The sequence below is a fragment of the Entelurus aequoreus genome, linkage group LG02 (assembly GCF_033978785.1).
Source record: "Entelurus aequoreus isolate RoL-2023_Sb linkage group LG02, RoL_Eaeq_v1.1, whole genome shotgun sequence".
NCBI classification, from domain to species: Eukaryota; Metazoa; Chordata; class Actinopteri; order Syngnathiformes; family Syngnathidae; genus Entelurus; species Entelurus aequoreus.
The window spans coordinates 13,849,921-13,869,478 of record NC_084732.1 but is presented as its reverse complement, the minus strand read 5'-3'; the positions used below and the strand labels follow the sequence as shown (position 1 = coordinate 13,869,478).

The 19,558-nt window shown below is 38.0% G+C and overlaps 1 protein-coding gene across 1 annotated transcript; it reads left to right on the top strand.

The window, feature by feature from the left end:
- Positions 1-1,193: 1,193 nt before the first annotated feature.
- Positions 1,194-17,367, top strand: selenos (selenoprotein S). The gene is made up of 6 exons (XM_062022413.1): positions 1,194-1,467; positions 7,049-7,180; positions 8,712-8,818; positions 8,900-8,983; positions 13,880-13,952; positions 16,985-17,367. Exons 1-6 carry the CDS (start codon positions 1,365-1,367, stop codon positions 17,062-17,064), a joined length of 579 nt encoding a protein of 192 aa, XP_061878397.1. The 5' UTR covers positions 1,194-1,364; the 3' UTR covers positions 17,065-17,367.
- Positions 17,368-19,558: the final 2,191 nt, after the last annotated feature.

Here is a 19,558-nt window from a genome sequence, read left to right as displayed (position 1 = left end):
CTGCCACACAAGAATGCACAACAATTCTTCTCAACAAAAGAGGAAAAATATAACCTTAGAGAAAAATCTCATTTAAAAAATGTGTATGCTCGTACAACACTTAATACCTTTTAGCATATCAGTATGTGGAATTAAATTATGCAACGGATTAACCAAATATATCAAACAAAGCACTAATATGATTCAATTTAAGAGACGGTTCAAACAAGTGTTCACAAAGTACAAATAAGAATAATTATGATGAAAGCTGAGAAAGAAAATCTAATGGAATGAATTGATTAACGTGGACACCGATTTAAACAAGTTGAAAAACTTATTCGGGTGTTACCATTTAGTGGTCAATTGTACGGAATATGTACTGTACTGTGCAATCTACTAATACAAGTTTCAATCATCCATCCATCCATCCATCCTCCTCCGCTTATCCGAGGTCGGGTCGCGGGGGCAGCAGCCTAAGCAGGGAAACCCAGACTTCCCTCTCAATCAATCAATTGATTGATTGATTTCAATCAATCAATCAAAAATGTAAAACATCTACAAGTGTTGACAAACAATTATCATACATTTCTTGAACCTTTAGGAAAAAAAAGAGACAATGATTATTTATATATGTAATATTTGTTTTCTTACTTATGGCATTGGTATATTTATTTATTTATTCACTGTTCTGTTACAGAGAACAAAAACATGGGATACAACTGCTATGGTATGAAAGAGGGTATAGGATTAAATAAGCTCTGCTTTTTTTTTTTTTGATTGATTGAGACTTTTATTAGTAGATTGCACAGTACAGTACATATTCCGTACAATTGACCGCTAAATGGTAACACCCGAATATACGTTTTTCAACTTGTTTAAGTCGGGGTCCACTTAAATCAATTCATGGTACAAATATATACTATCATCATAATACAGTCATCACACAAGTTAATCATCAGATCGAGTATATACATTGAATTATTTACATTATTTACAATCCGTAAATCAATTCATGGCTTCTTCCTACTCCTTTTCGGACGTGCTGTGATGAAACAACTGGAAATATGTGATGCATTACATTGTAATTGTATTGTATGCATGTTCGAAATAAACTGAACTGAACTGAACAATGCCCGATATACAGCGATATAACCGATGGGGTGTAGTAGCAAACCTTGCCGCTAGGAGACAGCTATACAACCTTGCTTACGTGAACGTGAGCTGCTTCAGGAAATTGACAGAAGAAGAAGAAGAACGCGGAAGAAGAAGACGAGGCGACGCAAACAAACAATTCGAGCCTCAAGTTGCTGCGTCATCACAGAAATATATAAAAAAAAGTAATTTTACTTACAGTCTTTACTCACAGCGACTGTTTGTCTTCTGAAATGGAAGACGACGTGGAGATTACAGATGTTTATGATGAGGATGACATAGTGGTGCAGAAAACATCCCTGAAGAACCAGGATCTGACTTCTGTTGGCGTTATCGGTAACCATTTCTTTCTTACACAAACTAACCAATTAACAATTTCATTAACTCAAATCATTCATTCAACTGTTGGTCAATTGTTTCTTTTGTTGCTGTGTCACGGACGTCGTGTAACACGCTAGCTCCGTCAGCAGTTAGCTTTTATTTACCTTCAATATCCACGTAGCTTATATGTGATCAAAAAGCAAAGAGTGTAGTTGTAAATATAGTACTAAACATACCAAGTAAGTAGTTAAACGTATTTATTAATAACCTCTTAAGGCCCAAGCTGTTTGTTTACATGCTTTTTTTATTTGCCTTTGCTATTTGGGCTTATTGGACCCTAATTAGAATAACAACTAAGAATTATCTTTTGATATGATGCACTTAGTCCATAAGTACACAAACGTGTACTTCATGTTTAGTGGCATGCTAATTCTTATTTTTACACTTTTTTTTTTCCAAATTCCATTGTATGTTATACTCTTCTGACACCACCAGATGGCAGTATAAGTGTCCACAAAAGCGGCAATAAGACCCCAATTCAGTAGTGTACACAATTTTGGAAATAAGAGCTAAAAGGTGCGGTCCACACATGTGGCCACTAAGCCTTTAGAGCAGTGGTTCCTAACCTTGTTGGAGGTACCGAACCCCACTAACGAGCGAGATTTCTCTACAGAATCTCCTCTCTGGTCAACAAAAGCACCTTGAGGATTCTGGCGGGAACTCTCGTTCAACCCTTTTTCTATTACGCATGCACCTCCTGGTACCCTAGCACCTCCAAAACCCTCAAATCTAAACTCCAAACATCTCAGAACAAGCTAGTCAGGTTACTTCTAGACCTCCACCCCATATCCCACCTCACTCCTACCCACTTCTCTAAAGTGGGCTGGCTCAAGGTGGAGGACAGAGTTAAACAACTTGCACTGAGCCTAGTCTATAAAATCCACTACACCTCCCTGATACCGAAGTACATGTCAAACTACTTCCTTAACGTAAATGACCGCCATAACCACAACACCAGGGGGAGCTCCACTAACCACGTTAAACTCAGATTCCGAACTAACAAAGGTCTTAACTCATTCTCTTTCTATGCCACATCAATGTGGAATGCGCTCCCAACAGGTATAAAAGAAAGGGCATCTCTATCCTCCTTCAAAACCGCAATAAAAGTTCACCTCCAGGCAGCTACAACCCTAAACTAACACCCTCCCCGGATTGCTAATAATCAAATGTTATCAATCAAATGCAGATACTTTTTCTTATGCCTTCTGATCTCTCTCTCTCTCTCTCTCTCTCTCTCTCTATGTCCACTACTTGCTGTCCATATCCTACCCCCCCCCCCCTCCACACCCCTGATTGTAAATAATGTAAATAATTCAATGTGATTATCTTGTGTGATGACTGTATTATGATGATAGTATATATCTGATAGTATATATCTGTATCATGAATCAATTTAAGTGGACCTCGGCCGACTTAAACAAGTTGAAAAACTTATTCGGGTGTTACCATTTAGTGGTCAATTGTACGGAATATGTACTTCACTGTGCAACCTACTAATAAAAGTCTCAATAAAAAAAAAAACAGTTTCATATGCGCATTCGCCAAACCCTTCTTTAGTGAAAAATAAAATGTTTTTTTCTTAATTTAATCTTAATTTATAAATAATAATCATGAAATTATGTTATTATATTAAATAAATACTAATAAAGATATATTTTACCAACAGAAAGTTACAGGAATGTACACATGATGCCATGTTTACATCTCATTATGCAACATGTGAATGTTTTAGTGGGAACTAAATGCGATATCTGCAAGGGGTACAAATTATTTCCAAAGCAGAAACCCCACCAGACATACAATACTAGTACACAGCTCATGAAAAACAATATTTTTTGTTATTGTCATTGTAAGTGGGCCAAAAGACTTATATTAGAAAATAATCTCATGGAAATGACTGCTGTCATTTGATTATAATAATAAAACATTTAACTTGTTATTTAGTCAGGTTTGGGACAGGTGTGCTGCTGGTGTGGCCACAGTGCATGTGCACATCTGACGTCGCTCACAAATGCTCCACTGAATGCTCAAGGAGTTTTTACGTTTGCTCACGCATATGGAAAATTAGAGGGAACATTGTTTGGGGGTATCCATAATACGTAGATAGGGAGAAGTTTTTATTTACACGATGAGTCAGGTGTGTCTTGACCTCCGCGGCGGAAGCTCCGCCGAACCCCTGAGGCCGACTCACAGAACCCCTAGTGTTCGATCGAACCCAGGTTAAGAACCACTGCTTTAGTAACCTTGTTGGAGGTACCGAACCCCAACAGTTTCATATGCGCATTCACCGAACCCTTCTTTAGTCCCATCCATCCATCCATTTTCTACCGCTTATTCCCTTCGGGGTCGCGGGGGGCGCTGGAGCCTATCTCAGCTACAATCGGGCGGAAGGCGGGGTACACCCTGGACAAGTCGCCACCTCATCGCAGGGCCAACACAGATAGACAGACAACATTCACACTCACATCCACACTCTAGGGCCAATTTAGTGTTGCCAATCAACTTATTAGTGAAAAATAAAATGTTGTTTTTTTCAAATTCAAGACAAAGTTATATGTTTTTGGTAACACTTTAGTATGGGGAACATATTCTAAGTAACAAAGACTTAATTTAGAGTTATTTGGTTAGAGGGTTTGGGCCAGGGTTAGAGGGTTAGGGTTATAATAAGGCCATGCCAAATAAGGCATTAATAAGTACTTAATAATGACGAGTTAAGAGCCAATATGTTACTAATTTGCATGTTAATAAGCAACTAATTAATGGTGAAAATGTTCCCCATACTAAAATGTTACCATGTTTTTTTACTGGTGCATGAAATGAACCGTGCATGAACATCACCTTGTTCAAACAACAAAACCAACACAGTGCATAAACTCACAACAAATTACACACCTGCAAACCAGTCAGCTGTTGCCGTATCCGTAGGGAGAAGTTTTTATTTACATGATGAGTCGGGTGTGTTTTGACCTCCGCCGAACCCCTGAGCCCGACTCATCGAACCCCTAGGGTTTGATCGAACCCAGGTTAAGAACCACTGCTTTAGAGGTTTTAATGTAGTTTCAGTTTCAGTTTATCTGGAACATGCATACGGTACAATGCAATGCATCACACAATTCCAGTTGTTTCATTACGCCACGTCCGAAAAGGAGTAAGAAGAAGCAGAGCTTATTTAATCCTACCCCTTTTCATACAATAGCAATTTTGTCCAATTTCCTTGTTCTCTGTATACTGATATTGAATACATAAATAATCTTTGTCTCAATATAAAAGGGTTCAAGATCCATTCATTTTCTACTGCTTGTCCTGTTTGGGGTCGCGGGGGGTGCTGGAGCCTATCTCGGCTGCATTCGGGCGGAAGGCGGGGTACACCCTGGACAAGACGCCACCTCATCGCAGGGCCAACACAGAGAGACAGACAACATTCACACTCACATTCACACATTCAAGATGTTCATCCATACTTCTTGTTCTGTGTACTTTGTGAACACTTGTAGTTTGAACCGTCTCTTAAACTCAATCATATTGGTGCTTTGTTTGATATATTTGGTTAATCCGTTCCATAATTTAATTCCACATACTGATATGCTAAAGGTTTTAAGTGTTGTACGATCATACAAATGTTTTAAAGTAGATTTCCCTTTAAGGTTATATTTCTCTTTTGTTGAGAAGAATTGTTGTACATTTTTGGGTAGCCGGTTACAGTTTGCTTTGTACATCATTTTAGCTGTTTGCAAATGCGCCAAATTGTTGAATTTCAATAATTGTGATTTAATAAATAAAGGGTTTGTATATTCTCTATATCCAACATTAGAATTAGAATAATACAGTATTATTCTAATTTATCTTTTTTGTAACACGGTTAGTGAATGAAGCGCATATTTGTAGTTGTTCCCCCATATTTCTACACAATAACTCAGATATGGTAACACTAGTGAGCAGTAGAGAATATGAAGTGATTTTTGCTCGAGAACATGTTTTTTTTATTCATTATTGACGTGTTTTTTGTTACTTTATGTTGTATATTTTTTTAACATGAGATTTCCAATTAATTTTATCATCTATTATTACAGTGTTTTTCAACCACTATGCTCACTAGTGTGCCGTGGGAGATTATGTAATTTCATCTATTTGGGGTAAAAGTATTTTATATTTTTATTTTTGCAAACAAGTAATTATAGTCTGCAAATAATGTGCCGTTGAGTGTTGGTGCTGTCTAGAGCTCGGTAGAGTAACAATGTTATACTATATATACTAGGGACGGCGTGGCGAAGTGGGTAGAGTGGCTGTGCCAGCAATCGGAGTGTTGCTGGTTACTGGGGTTCAATCCCCACCTTCTACCTTCCTAGTCACGTCCGTTGTGTCCTTGGGCAAGACACTTCACCCTTTGCCTCTGATGGCTGCTGGTTAGCGCCTTGCATGGCAGCTCCCGCCATCAGTGTGTGAATGTGTGTGTGAATGGGTAAATGTGGAAATACTGTCAAAGCGCTTTGAGTACCTTGAAGGTAGAAAAGCGCTATACAAGTATAACCCATTTATCATTTATCATTTATTCCATATCAGTAGGTGGCAGCCGGTAGCTAATTGCTTTGTAGGTGTCGGAACATGGTTTGTCGTGATCCCAATATGCAGATGACAGTGGGAGGCAGCGTGCAGTTAAAAAAGGTGTCTAATGCTAAAACCAAAAATAAACAAAAGGTGAGTGCCCCTAAGAAAAGGCATTGAAGCTTAGGGAACAAAATTAAACCTGAACTGGCTGCAAAGTAAACAAAAACAGAATGCTGGACGACAGCAAAGACTTACAGCGTGTTGAGCAAAGATGGCGTCCACAAAGTACATCTGAACATGACATGACAATCAACAATGTCCACACAAAGAAGGATAAAAACAACTGAAATAGTCTTGATTGCTAAAACAAAGTAGATGCGGGGAATAGCGCTCAACGAAGACATGAAACTGCTACAGGAAAGTACCAACAAAACAGGAAAAGTCACCAAAATAGGAGCGCAAGACAAGAACTAAAACACTACACACAGGAAAACACCCAAAAATTCAAAAAGAGTCACGGCGTGATGTGACAGGTGGTGACAGCACTTTGAGTCAAAGAATGTAATAGGAGTTGCTCAATTCCACCTATTAAACGCTCTAAGAACATATTTTGATGCATGCTTTGTTATGGTTTAGTCATATCCAACAATTGCGCCAACAAATTTTTACTGTCAACTGAGTTTAGTTTTTTAATGATTTCTGCTTGTGGTGTGCCTCTGGATTTTTTCAATGAAAAAAATGTGCCTTGGCTCAAAAAAGGTTGAAAAACACAATTATTTTTCTTTTACCCTTTCAATATTTACTCCGTCTATCTGTATTTGTGTTTGACTTTCTCTTCTACTGTTACCAAATAGCATTATTTTAGTCTTACTGAGATTCAAAGATAGTCTGTTTTGGTCAAACCATCTTTTTAATTTAATGTATGTACGTGTAACTTGGCTACATTTTGTATTTTTCATGTCAATAACTGTTTTTTCTTGTTTCTTTTTAGCTGGAGAGCTGCTGTCAGAGTATGGCTGGCACCTGCTGGTCGTACTGCTGGTGGTCTACCTGCTGGTCCACTACCTGAGCAAGAGGAGGTCCAGCCAGAGCCCCCAAAGCGTCGCGTCTTCGTCACCGCAAGGTCACTTCCTCACCCGCGTGTGTGTGTGTGTGTGGCAATGGTCATCCTGCACAGTCCATCCTTGGGCTCGTACCAGGGACCACACGTTCCAACTAATTGAGCAGTGCTCGCCAATTATCTAAAAGCCATGGGCTGTCAGCTCATTGTCTAGCTCAGATATTAAAGGGGAACTGCACATTTTGTATTTATTTTGCTTATCATTCACAATCCTTACGTAAGACCAATGCATTCTAACTCGTAAATAAACACTAGCAAAAGTCAGCTAACAAAGAATGTAATGGGAGTTGCTCAATTCCACCTATTAAGCGCTCTAAGAACATCTAAAAGCCTCCAATGTTTTATATACATGCTGTAAGTACCGTATTTTTCCGAATATAAGTCGCAGTTTTTTTTCATAGTTTGGATGGGGGTGCGACTTATACTCAGGAGCGACTCAGAAGTGTTGGCTCTTACAATAATAATGTTGCTACAGTTTGGTTATTATACAAGATCAGTGTTTCCCACACATTCATTTATTTGTGGTGGCCCGCCACGAAAGAATTACGTCCGCCACAAATAAAATAAAATACATTTTAAAAAAAAAATTGTTTTTGTTTTTTTGTCCTGTCCAGCTTCTCAGGCAAATCATATAGTTGATGTAGATGCCCATATAGGCTGTTCAGATTTACTTTACAAAAGAGAAGTGTAGGATACTTCTCTTGTTGCCTGATTTGTATTTGACCACTACTGTTTTCTGTTTATTTGTTACTGACTGTGGCAGGACACCTCTGCCTCTGTTTCACTTTATGTTGCTGGTAAATAATATGGTTGTAGTAATAGGCTAAAGTTAAATTATTTAGTATGCACTAATTAAAGGGGCAGAGCTTTAAGAGACATTTTAGCTTTTATATTTTATAAGATATATTTTTTGTAAGAACCACAATTAATACATATATTTCAGTGAATAACTTATTGTTCAAATCTGTATATAAATATGTACATAAAGTGTTGTAATTATGTTGTAAAATGGATGGATGGATGGACGTTTAAAACAAAACTGTTATTATTAATTAGTAAGTATAAATTTTTTGAGCCTTTTTAGAGAAAATCATATCATTGTAGTAAATTATGCAAATTACTCGATGATGTCATGGTGACCACGCCCATGGACACGCCCATAGCCACGCCCCCACCGCCACAGGTATCTTGGCAGTTTATGGGAAACACTGAAGATGTATAATATAGTACATGAAGTATTGTTGCTGGTTTTTTAATTCATTTTTAAAACTGATTTTCAAGTAGAATTGATTGCTGTAATTAGCTGCATTGCTCGCCATGTAGATTGAGACAATTTTTAAATGTTAGAATGCATAAAAACAAAACTTTTGTATTTTTTGTCTCATAATGATTGTGAACGATAGGCAAAATCAAAGTAAAAGTGCAGTTCCCCTTTAAGGCGTTGGGAAGTGAGGTTCACACAATGTACCGTCGTACTCGATGGCGTGCGCGACATTTGCGCGTCAACTTACGAGCGCCTGTTGTCTCGTCACAGACTCTGAGGAGGTGGTGAGACGCCAGGAGGCCATGGAGATTTCTCGCAGGAAGATGCAGGAGGAGCAGGACGCCAAAGCGGCACTCTTCAGAGAGAAGCAAAAGCAGGTGAAGCACGCCCGAATGCGCACGTGTTATTGTTGCTTCTCAGACACGACCTTTGACCTGCTGCGTGTGGTGTGTCTGCAGCAAGAGGAAGAGAAGAGGAAGCAGAAGATCGAAAACTGGGAGAGCATGAAGCTGGGCAGGAGCAGCAAAGGAGCGAGCAAACAGGTCGACTTAATATTCTCTTTTACCGCGACCCGTTCGACAAAAGCAGAATGTTTTCATGTGACACATGTTAAACATCTGCTTTATTACATATAAGCGTGTTTGTTCATCACAGCATGATCCAAAAAAAAGCTTCATGCAATTAAGTCCCCCACTTGGCGACCCTCCCTGTAGTTGAACAACTTTTACAACTGAGGGCCGCTCACTGAAAAATCAAAGCATGATACTTTTAATTTTCAAAACCAATACAACAGTAGATTTTTTTTTAAATTATTCTTTAGGGTTTCCTTTTAAGTTTGGTCCCGGAGACCTGGAGGGTCTCAGTCATGAAAATGTTCAAAAATAAGTTATTTGAATGGCTTTTGCAACGCTTAAATCTCTAGCTCAACTTCAAATCTATCTGCCCATATAAAGTGTTAGTATTTTTATGTTAAGTTAAAAAGTTAAAGTACCAATGATTGTCACACACACACTAGGTGGGGCAAAATTATTCTCTGCATTTGACCCATTACCCTTGATTGCCTCCTGGGAGGTGAGGGGAGCAGTGAGCAGCAGCAGTGGCCGTGCCCGGGAATCATTTTTGGTGATTTAACCCCCAATTCCAACCCTTGATGCTGAGTGACAAACAGGGAGGTAATGGGTCCCATTTTTTATAGTCTTTGACTCGGCCGGGGTTTGAACTCGCAACCTACCGATCTCAGAGCGGACACTCTAACCACTAGGCCACTGAGTAGGCTTTATGCTCTTTTATGCCCAAAACCACAAAATATGCAACATTTCCCCCCCAAACATATTTCAAAGTGCAATATTTGTTGTGATAATAATTCATAACATTGATTTGAATTCATAATTTTTTGAGCAATGAGTTAAAACACAAGGGCCCCACTCATAAGTATTAAAAATAGGTCACATATATACAGTATATTTTTTACATTATTCTTTTTTTTCAATGTTTTTTGTTTGTTTTATGCCCTTTTTGTCCAAAAAAAACTTTTTTTAATGGCAATCACACAAAATATGCAATATTTTCCCCAAAAAATATTTCAAAGTGGAATATTTGATGTGAAATAATTGGAGCCTTGACTAGGTCAATAATTCATAACATTTTAAAGGCCTACTGAAATGAATTTTTTTTATTTAAACGGGGATAGCAGATCTATTCTATGTGTCATACTTGATCATTTCGCGATATTGCCATATTTTTGCTGAAAGGATTTAGTAGAGAACAACGACGATAAAGATCGCAACTTTTGGTATCTGACAAAAAAAAGCCTCGCTCCTACCGGAAGTAGCGTGACGTAGTCAGTTGAACATTTCCGCAAAGTTCCCTATTGTTTACAGTGATGGCGGCCAGAAGTGAGAGCGATTCGGACCGAGAAAGCGACGATTTCCCCATTAATTTGAGCGAGGATGAAAGATTTGTGGATGAGGAAAGTGCAAGTGAAGGACTAGTGGGGAGTGGAAGCTATTCAGATAGGGAAGATGCTGTGAGAGGCGGGTGGGACCTGATATTCAGCTGGGAATGACTACAACAGTAAATATACACAAGACATGTATATACTCTATTAGCCACAACACAACCAGGCTTATATTTAATATGCCACAAATTAATCCCGCATAACAAACACCTAGGTGTTTATTATGCTAGCTCCTAGCTCCCGTCCATATAACCCGCTAATACAATTCAAACACCTACACAACACACACAATCACTCAGCCCAAAGGACCGTTCACCTAACCCAAGGTTCATAAAGCTTTTATATTTACCCAAAGTTATGTACGTGACACGCACGTACGGGCAAGCGATCAAATGTTTGGAAGCGCAGCTGCATACTCACGGTAGCACGTCTGCGTCTGTGTATCGAAGCCAAAGTCCTCCTGGTAAGAGTCTCTGTTGTCCGAGTTCTTCGATCTTGACTGCATCTTTCGGGAATGTAAACAATGAAACACCGGCTGTGTTGTGTTGCTGACTTCCCTCGCAAAATACTCCGCTTCGCACCGACAACTTTCTTCTTTGCTTGCTCAGCTTCTTCCTCCATAATGCAATGAACAAATTGCAACAGATTCACCAACACAGATGTCCAGAATACTGTGGAATTATGAGATGAAAACAGAGCTATTTTGTATTGGCTTCAATGGGCTACCGATACTCCTGTTTCACTGGCTACGTCACGCGCATACGTCATCATCCAAAGGCGTTTCCAACCGGAAGTTTAGCGGGAAATTTAAAATTGCACTTTATAAGTTAACACGGCCGTATTGGCATGTGTTGCAATGTTAAGATTTCATCATTGATATATAAACTATCAGACTGCGTGGTCGGTAGTAGTGGCTTTCAGTAGGCCTTTAAATCATTTTTTGAGCCATGAGTTTAAAAGAAAAAAAAAAAATCAAATTTAAATACTCAGGGATCCAAAAGGGCCCACTCATAAAAGTCGTAAAAATAAGTCATACATTATTTTATATATATATTATTATGTTTTACGCTCTACTATGGCCAAAACCAAAAAAATATGTAACTTCTCTCCCCAAACATATTTTGGGCTTCCTATTTTTGTTTTATGCTCTTCTATGCCCAAAACCACATAATATGCAACATTTCCCCCCAAACATATTTCAAATTTTTTGAGCAAAAAAACATCGAGAGAAGCCAGATGAGGTGGTTCGGGCATCTGGTCAGGATGCCACCCGAACGCCTCCCTAGGGAGGTGTTTAGGGCTCGTCCGACCGGTAGGAGGCCACGGGGAAGACCCAGGACACGTTGGGAAGACTATGTCTCCCGGCTGGCCTGGGAACGCCTCGGGATCCCCCGGGAGGAGCTGGACGAAGTGGCTGGGGAGAGGGAAGTCTGGGCTTCCCTGCTTAGGCTGCTGCCCCCGCGACCCGACCTCGGATAAGCGGAAGAAGATGGATGGATGGAGTTTAAAAAAAAAAATCCCACAAAAAATTTCCGGGATCCAAAAGGGCCCCACTCATAAAAGTGTTAAAAATAGGTCACATATTTTTCTTAATTTCAACGCTTATTTTTTTCTCATGTTTTTTGTTTGTTTTATGCCCTTTTTGTAAAAAAAAAAAAAAAAAAAAAAAGGTAAATAATTCATAACATTTTGATTCAATATTTTTTGAACGATGAGTTTAAAAAAAAAAAAAATCTAATTTAAATACTCAGGGATCCAAAAGGGCTCACTCATAAAAGTTGTAAAAATAAGTCCTACATTATTTTACATATATATTATTATGTTTTATGCTCTATTATGCCCAAAACCAAAACAAATATGCAATTTCTCTCCCCGAACATATTTTGGGCTTCCTTTAAGTTTGGTCCCGGGGACCTGGAAGGGTCTGTCATTAAAATGTTAAAAATAGGTCATACTATTTGTTTTTGCAACGCTTAAATCTCTAGATCAACTTCAAATCTATCTGCCCGTATAAAGTTGTATTATTTTAGTTTTATGCTCTTTTATGCCGAAAACCACATAATATGCAACATTTCCCCCCCAAACATATTTCAAAGTGCAATATTTGTTGTGAAGTAACTGTAGCCTTGAAAAGGTTATTTTTTAACAATGACAGTTTTAAAGAAAAACAACTATTTTGTGTTATTAGAGTCAACATGGCAACTTTTTCTCATTACATTTCATCCCTTTGCTCTTTTATTCCATCCATCCATCCATTTTCTACCGCTTGTCCCCTTTTAAAAACATTTTGTTTATATATTTTTAGAATCTGCGGTCCTCTCCAAGGTTTCTCATAGTCATGCACATCGACGTCCCACTGGGGTTGTGAGTTTTTCCTTGCCCTTACGTGGGTTCTGAACCGAGGATGTCGTTGTGGCTTGTGCAGCCCTTTGAGACACTTGTGATTTAGGGCTATATAAATAAACATTGATTGATGATTGATTGATAAATAGCATTTAGCATGCAGTGACCAAATGTGCCTGATTAGCACTCCACACAAGTCAATAACATCAACAAAGCTCACCTTTGTGCATTCACGCACAGTATAAAACGTTTGATGGACAAAATAAGACAAAGAAGGAGCGTCATAAAACATGTCTTTCTGTGGCAGCATTAAGGAAAGCTGTACATGTAAACAAACTACGGTGCGTTCAAGGACTTCCGAAATTCCGAAAATACCTACTCAGTGGCTTAGTGGTTAGAGTGTCCGCCCTGAGATCGGTAGGTTGTGAGTTCAAACCCCGGCCGAGTCATACCAAAGACTATAAAAATGGGAGCCATTACCTCCCTGCTTGGCACTCAGCATCAAGGGTAGGAATTGGGGGTTAAATCACCAAAAATGATTCCTGGGCGCGGCCACCGCTGCTGCCCACTGCTCCCCTCACCTCCCAGGGGGTGATGAAGGGTGATGGGTCAAATGCAGAGAATAATTTCGTCACACCTAGTGTGTGTGTGTGTGTGACAATCATTGGTACTTTAACTTTAATTAGTAGGACAAAATTGTGCGCGCCAAATACTCTCATCAGTGAAGCATGTTTAATGTAAACAGTGTGATTTCTAACAATTAGGGAGGTTTGCGTCATGTTTGTCCTCTTAAAGAAACCATATTGAAATAAAAATAAAAAATTTTTCCATACATTTTTGAAAAAGCTCCAGGGAGCCACTAGGGCGGCGCTAAAGAGCCGCACGTTGCTGACCCCCGGCCTATGTATTTATCAAAAACTAGGCAGATGTAATATTTATATAATATATATTTAATATTTATGGCCACTGGGACATTTCATAGTTTGAACAGTACCACTGTGTTTGAATATCGTAAAGTAAAACACCGTACTTGGCGGTACCAGTACCCCAGTTTGAGAACCGCCGCACTAAAAGGATGACGGAGTGTTTTATTCTTTTCAAAGCTGAGCCGTCTCTGACTCTCTGGTGTCTCCAACAGAGCAGCGACGACGGCGCCTCGTCCAGCACGTCGGTCCAACCAAAGAAAGACAAGAAGCCACTCCGCGGCTCTGGTAAGAAGACCGTTCAAGTAAAGACCTTGAAGAGAAACACACTTGGCTTGTTCAAACCCCAAAACCGGTGAAGTTGGCACGTTGTTTAAATGGTAAATAAAAACAGAATACAATGATTTGCAAATCCTTTTCAACTTATATTCAATTGAATAGACTGCAAAGACAAGATATTTCACGTTCGAACTGCTAAACTTTATTTTTTTGCAAATATTAGCTCATTTGGAATTTTGATGCCTGCAACAGGTTTCAAAAAAGCTGGCACAAGTGGCGAAAAAGACTGATAAAGTTGGGGAATGCTCATCAAACACTTGTTTGGAACATCCCACAGGTGAACAGGCTAATTGGGAACAGGTGGGTGCCATGATTGGGTATAAAAGCAGCTTCCATGAAATGCTCAGTCATTCACAAACAAGGACGGGGCGAGGGTCACCGCTTTGTCAACAAATGCGTGAGCAAATTGTCCAACATTTTAAGAACATTTCTCAATGCGCTATTGCAAGGAATTTAGGGATTTCACCATCTACGGTCCGTAATATCATCAAATGGTTCAGGGAATCTGGAGAAATCACTGCACGTAAGCGATGATATTACGGACCTTCGATCCCTGCAATAAAAAGCGACATCAGTGTGTAAAGGATATCACCACATGGGCTCAGGAACACTTCAGAAAACCACTGTCAGTAACTACAGTTTGTCGCTGCATCTGTAAGTGCAGGTTAAAACTCTACTATGCAAAGCGAAAGCCATTTATCAACAACACCCAGAAAAGTTCGAACATGAAATATCTTGTCTTTGCAGTCTATTCAGTTGAATATAAGTTGAAAAGGATTTGCAAATCATTGTATTCTGTTTTTATTAACCATTTACACAACGTGCCAACTTCTCTGGTTTTGGGGTTTGTATATTCTGCTAAAGAGAACTTTATTGTGTGAATGCACCAAAATTCATAGGCTAACTTTTTAAGCCAATTATACACTTTTTAAGCTAATTTCGTACACCTTTAGTCATAAAACTTGGTATGTAATGTTAGCATGCTACTTTTTCCTAATTTTGCAACCGTTAACCCCAGAGTCATATATAACTTGGCACTTGACATATGTTGACTGTTAGCACATGCTAGCATGCTAACTTTTCTAGCCACTTTTGCTGCCGTACACGTCAGTCACAACTTGGTATGTAACATATGCTAACTTTTTTTAACCAATCTTTCCGACGTACACCTCAGTCATGTAACTTTGTACATGACATGCTAATTAACATTAGGAGGCTAACTTTTTTAGTAGGGATATTCCGATATTGTCCAACTGTTAATTACCGATATCAACCGATACCGATATATATACAGTCGTGGAATTAACACATTATTATGCCTAATTTGGACAACCAGGTATGGTGAAGATAAGGTCCTTTTTAAAAAAAATAATAAAACAAGATAAATAAATTAAAAAACATTTTCTTGAATAAAAAAGAAAGTAAAACAATATAAAAACAGTTACATAGAAACTAGTAATTAATGAAAATGAGTAAAATTATCTGTTAAAGGTTAGTACTATTAGTGGACCAGCAGCACCCACAATCATGTGTGCTTACGGACTGTATCCCTTGCAGACTGTATTGATATATATTGATATATAATGTAGGAACCAGAATATTAATAACAGAAAGAAACAACCCTTTTGTGTGAATGAGTGTAAATGGGAGAGGGAGGTTTCTTGGCTTGGTGTAGTAATTGTAAGTGTATCTTGTGTTTTTTATGTTGATTTAATAAAAAAAAACAAAAAAAAACTAAAATAAAAAAAACAAAAAAAAACGATACCGATAATAAAAAAAAACGATACCGATATTTTCCGATATTACATTTTAAAGCATCTCTATTTTTTAGCCAATTTTGCTCTGTACACCTCAGTCAAATAACTTGGTACTTGATACATGTCAACTGTTAGCATGCTAACTTTTTAAAGCCAATTTTTCAGCCGCACACCTCAGTCTAATATTACTTGGTACGTGACACTTTTTACCTGTTAGCATGCGTACACATCAGCCATAACTTTGTACCATCCATCCATTTTCTACCGCTTGTCCCTTTTGGGGTGACATGTTAACTCTTAGCATGTTACATTTTAACATGCTAACTTTTATGTATTTTTTTAAAATTTTTCCGGCGTATGTTAACTCTTATGTTAAAATGTAACATGCTAACTTTTTTTTTGTCAATTTTACTCAGTTCTCGGTACTTGATACATGTTTACTGTTAGCATGCTAACCTTTCAAGACAATTTTGTAAGCCATACGCCTCAGTCCAATATTACTTGGTGCGTAACGCTGTTAGCATGCTAGCTTTAATAGCTAATTTTTAGAGATGTCCGATATTATCGGCCGATGAATGCTTTAAAATGTAATATCGGAAATTATCGTTATCGTTTTTTTAATATCGGTATTTGTTTTTTTTGTTGTTTTGTTTTTAAAATTAAATCAACATAAAAAACACAAGAGACACTTACAATTAGTACACCAACCCAAAAAACCTCCCTCCCCCATTCACACTCATTCACACAAAAGGGTTGTTTCTTTCTGTTATTAATATTCTGGTTCCTACATTATATATTAATATATATCAATACAGTCTGCAAGGGATACAGTCCGTAAGCACACATGATTGTGGGTGCTGCTGGTCCACTAATAGTACTAACCTTTAACAGTTAATTCTTCTCATTTTCATTAATTACTAGTTTCTATGTAACTGTTTTTATATTGTTTTACTTTCTTTTTTATTCAAGAAAATGTTTTTCATTTATTTATCTTATTTTATTGAATTACTTTTTTTTAAAAAGGACCTTATCTTCACCATACCATGTCCAAGTTAGGCATAATAATGTGTTAATTCCACGACTGATATCGGTGTCGGTAATTAAGAGTTGGACAATATCGGAATATCGGCAAAAAAGCCATTATCGGACATCCCTACTAATTTTACATGTCAGTCATATAAGTTGCTACATTCTTGTCAGCATTTAAAATGTCTTTTCTTTTAGACTACAACCCCCTAAGTGGCGAGGGAGGCAGCTCCTGCTCCTGGAGACCCGGCAGGCGGGGGCCGTCTTCCGGCGGATGAGGTTAAAGGAGGTCAGAGGTCGGTCTGACCTTTGACCTCTGACATCCTACCACAAACACACACTGGCTGACGGGGGCGAGTATCCTCCCGCACTCAATTTTTAGGGTCAGTTCCAACACGCCCCATCTGGTCCGGGTCCAGGCGGACACGGACGCTGGTAATGACGCCGCTCTTGTAAAAGGTTTCTAACCAGCAAGCGCGGCCGATGAACGTCAGCGTCTGGTTTTTTTTTTTTACAAAAATAATCTGTTTATATTGAACTTTGAAACAAGCAATAAATCATGACTTTTGACAGTAAAATTAATGTTTTTTTTAGTGTGGTTAATTGTGCACAGACATGGTTATATAATTAAAAGTTATAGTTAGTCCACATTAGTGATTCTCAAACTGTACATGGGCTCCATCTAGTGGTACGCCAAAGAATCACAATGTTTTTTTTCCTATATTCAAACCGTGCAATGTCACAGTGGCCATAAATAATAATAATAATAGATTTTATTTGTAAAAAGCACTTTACATTGAGTAAACAACCTCAAAGTGCTACAGTGTATTAAAAAATAAAAATAATAATAATACAAATAAAAACTAGAACAGCCAAATAGCTAAAACTAGTATGCATATATATTAAAAAAAGGCTTTTTTTTTTTTTTTAAAGAAGGGTTTTTAAGCCTTTTTTAAAAGCATCCACAGTCTGTGGTGCCCTCAGGTGGTCAGGGAGAGCGTTCCACAGACTGGGAACGGCGGAGCAGAAAGCCAGGTCTCCCACTGTCAGGCATGTGATTTGACCACAATGAAAAAGACTGAAAAAATTTCCAGGTCCCGAAGCTCCTGGTTTTTCACCAATTTAACATGCTAAAATTAACAAAGACAGCACCATTTGAAGAAAATATTTTAGTGTTTAAAGACATGAAAACATCATTAATAGAACATACATAACCCAATTATAATAATGAATCACTGTATATGGTTCAGTCCCAACGGTATTTAGTCACTAATATTTACATCTTGTGTTCATTTCACATCCACAGGTGTCACATTGATCAGTGATATTATCTACAGTTTATTTACAGTATTACCACATGACTTCAGTTCACTTCACACATTAGCTTTCTCGGAGAGTCCTAACATGAGCCTTCCTTGCACATTTCTGAGCAGCCTGCATTTTCCTTTTGCTCTCTGCTTTTGTAGCTTCTTTTTTGGATAAATATAACAAAATACCAAATGTAAACATTTCATTCTTTTCGCCAAAATAGGATATCAATTTATGAAAATAATTAAACATGTTTAGTATTGTTTACTCATATTTGAAAACAGGAGATAATAATAATGTGAGGACATATTGCATGAAACAAGTGTGAAAATATTTACCTTCAAGATTGTTACACCACTGACAATAGTTTCAAGAGACTACATAAGAACTTAATATTACAAAATAGTATTATATGCAAATTTATTTCAAATAAATGAACTGGAATCAATAATGCGACTCTTTGAATTTCTGTAATTTCATAATATATTTTCACGTGGCTTTTTATTTTTTAGAAAAACCCATTTATATTTCGCAAAGCAATAATTGGTTCATATTTCAAACAAACATGCGTATTTCGCAAGCAAATATTTTTTTTTAGCTTACCTCATTATTAACAACCCTGTCTGCAACTGAAGTGGGTTGTGGGTGGATCTTTCCTCTCCATGTCACTTTCGGTTGATGTCCAAAAGTAGCAGCTAGTGAAAAGTTTGTTTTCCTTGCTTCAAGTTGTTTCATGTTTTTGGTGTTTCGCATGTACTTCCAAAGCCTTGAAACCTGGTGATCCATAGTCAATATTATCATGACACCACGTGCACAAAACCTTTCCGGGACGATCGATTTTCCGAAAAAAATCACCGAACAAAGTCGTAACTTCCTTCTTCCCAACAGTATCAGTGATTTCCCTTTCCATCCAGTCCCATCGAAACTTATTTTTGACATGTTTATCAATTTCTTTTACTCGTAAAGCGTCCTTTCTCTCGAGAACCGACATCGTTTACATATGGAAAATGGGGCTAATAACCATTATGAATGACGACGTTATTAACGTCATCATTCATAACAGATGTCCTGATTGGTCACAAGGAACATATCGACCAATCAACTACGGCGTAATATAAACTACGTCTCGAATCTTGATTTAGGGTCGGAAAAAAACCCAGAAAAACGGGAGATCATTTTTTTTCCCTCAGAGATTAAAAAAGACGGAATTCCGACTTTAGACGGAAAAATCACATGCCTGCACTGTTTGTTATTAATTATTAAATATACTTGTTGCATAAAACCTCTGCCTTCTCTTTAATGACTTCTCAGGCCTACTAATTATGGGCCTGCTGCAATGCAAACAGACCATATTGTTATTGCTCATACTTCAACTTTTATTATCGTTCCACACGTTTCTCTTACAATTAATACGAGATGAACCAGGCTCCATCTAGTGGTATGCCAAAGAATCACAATGTTTTT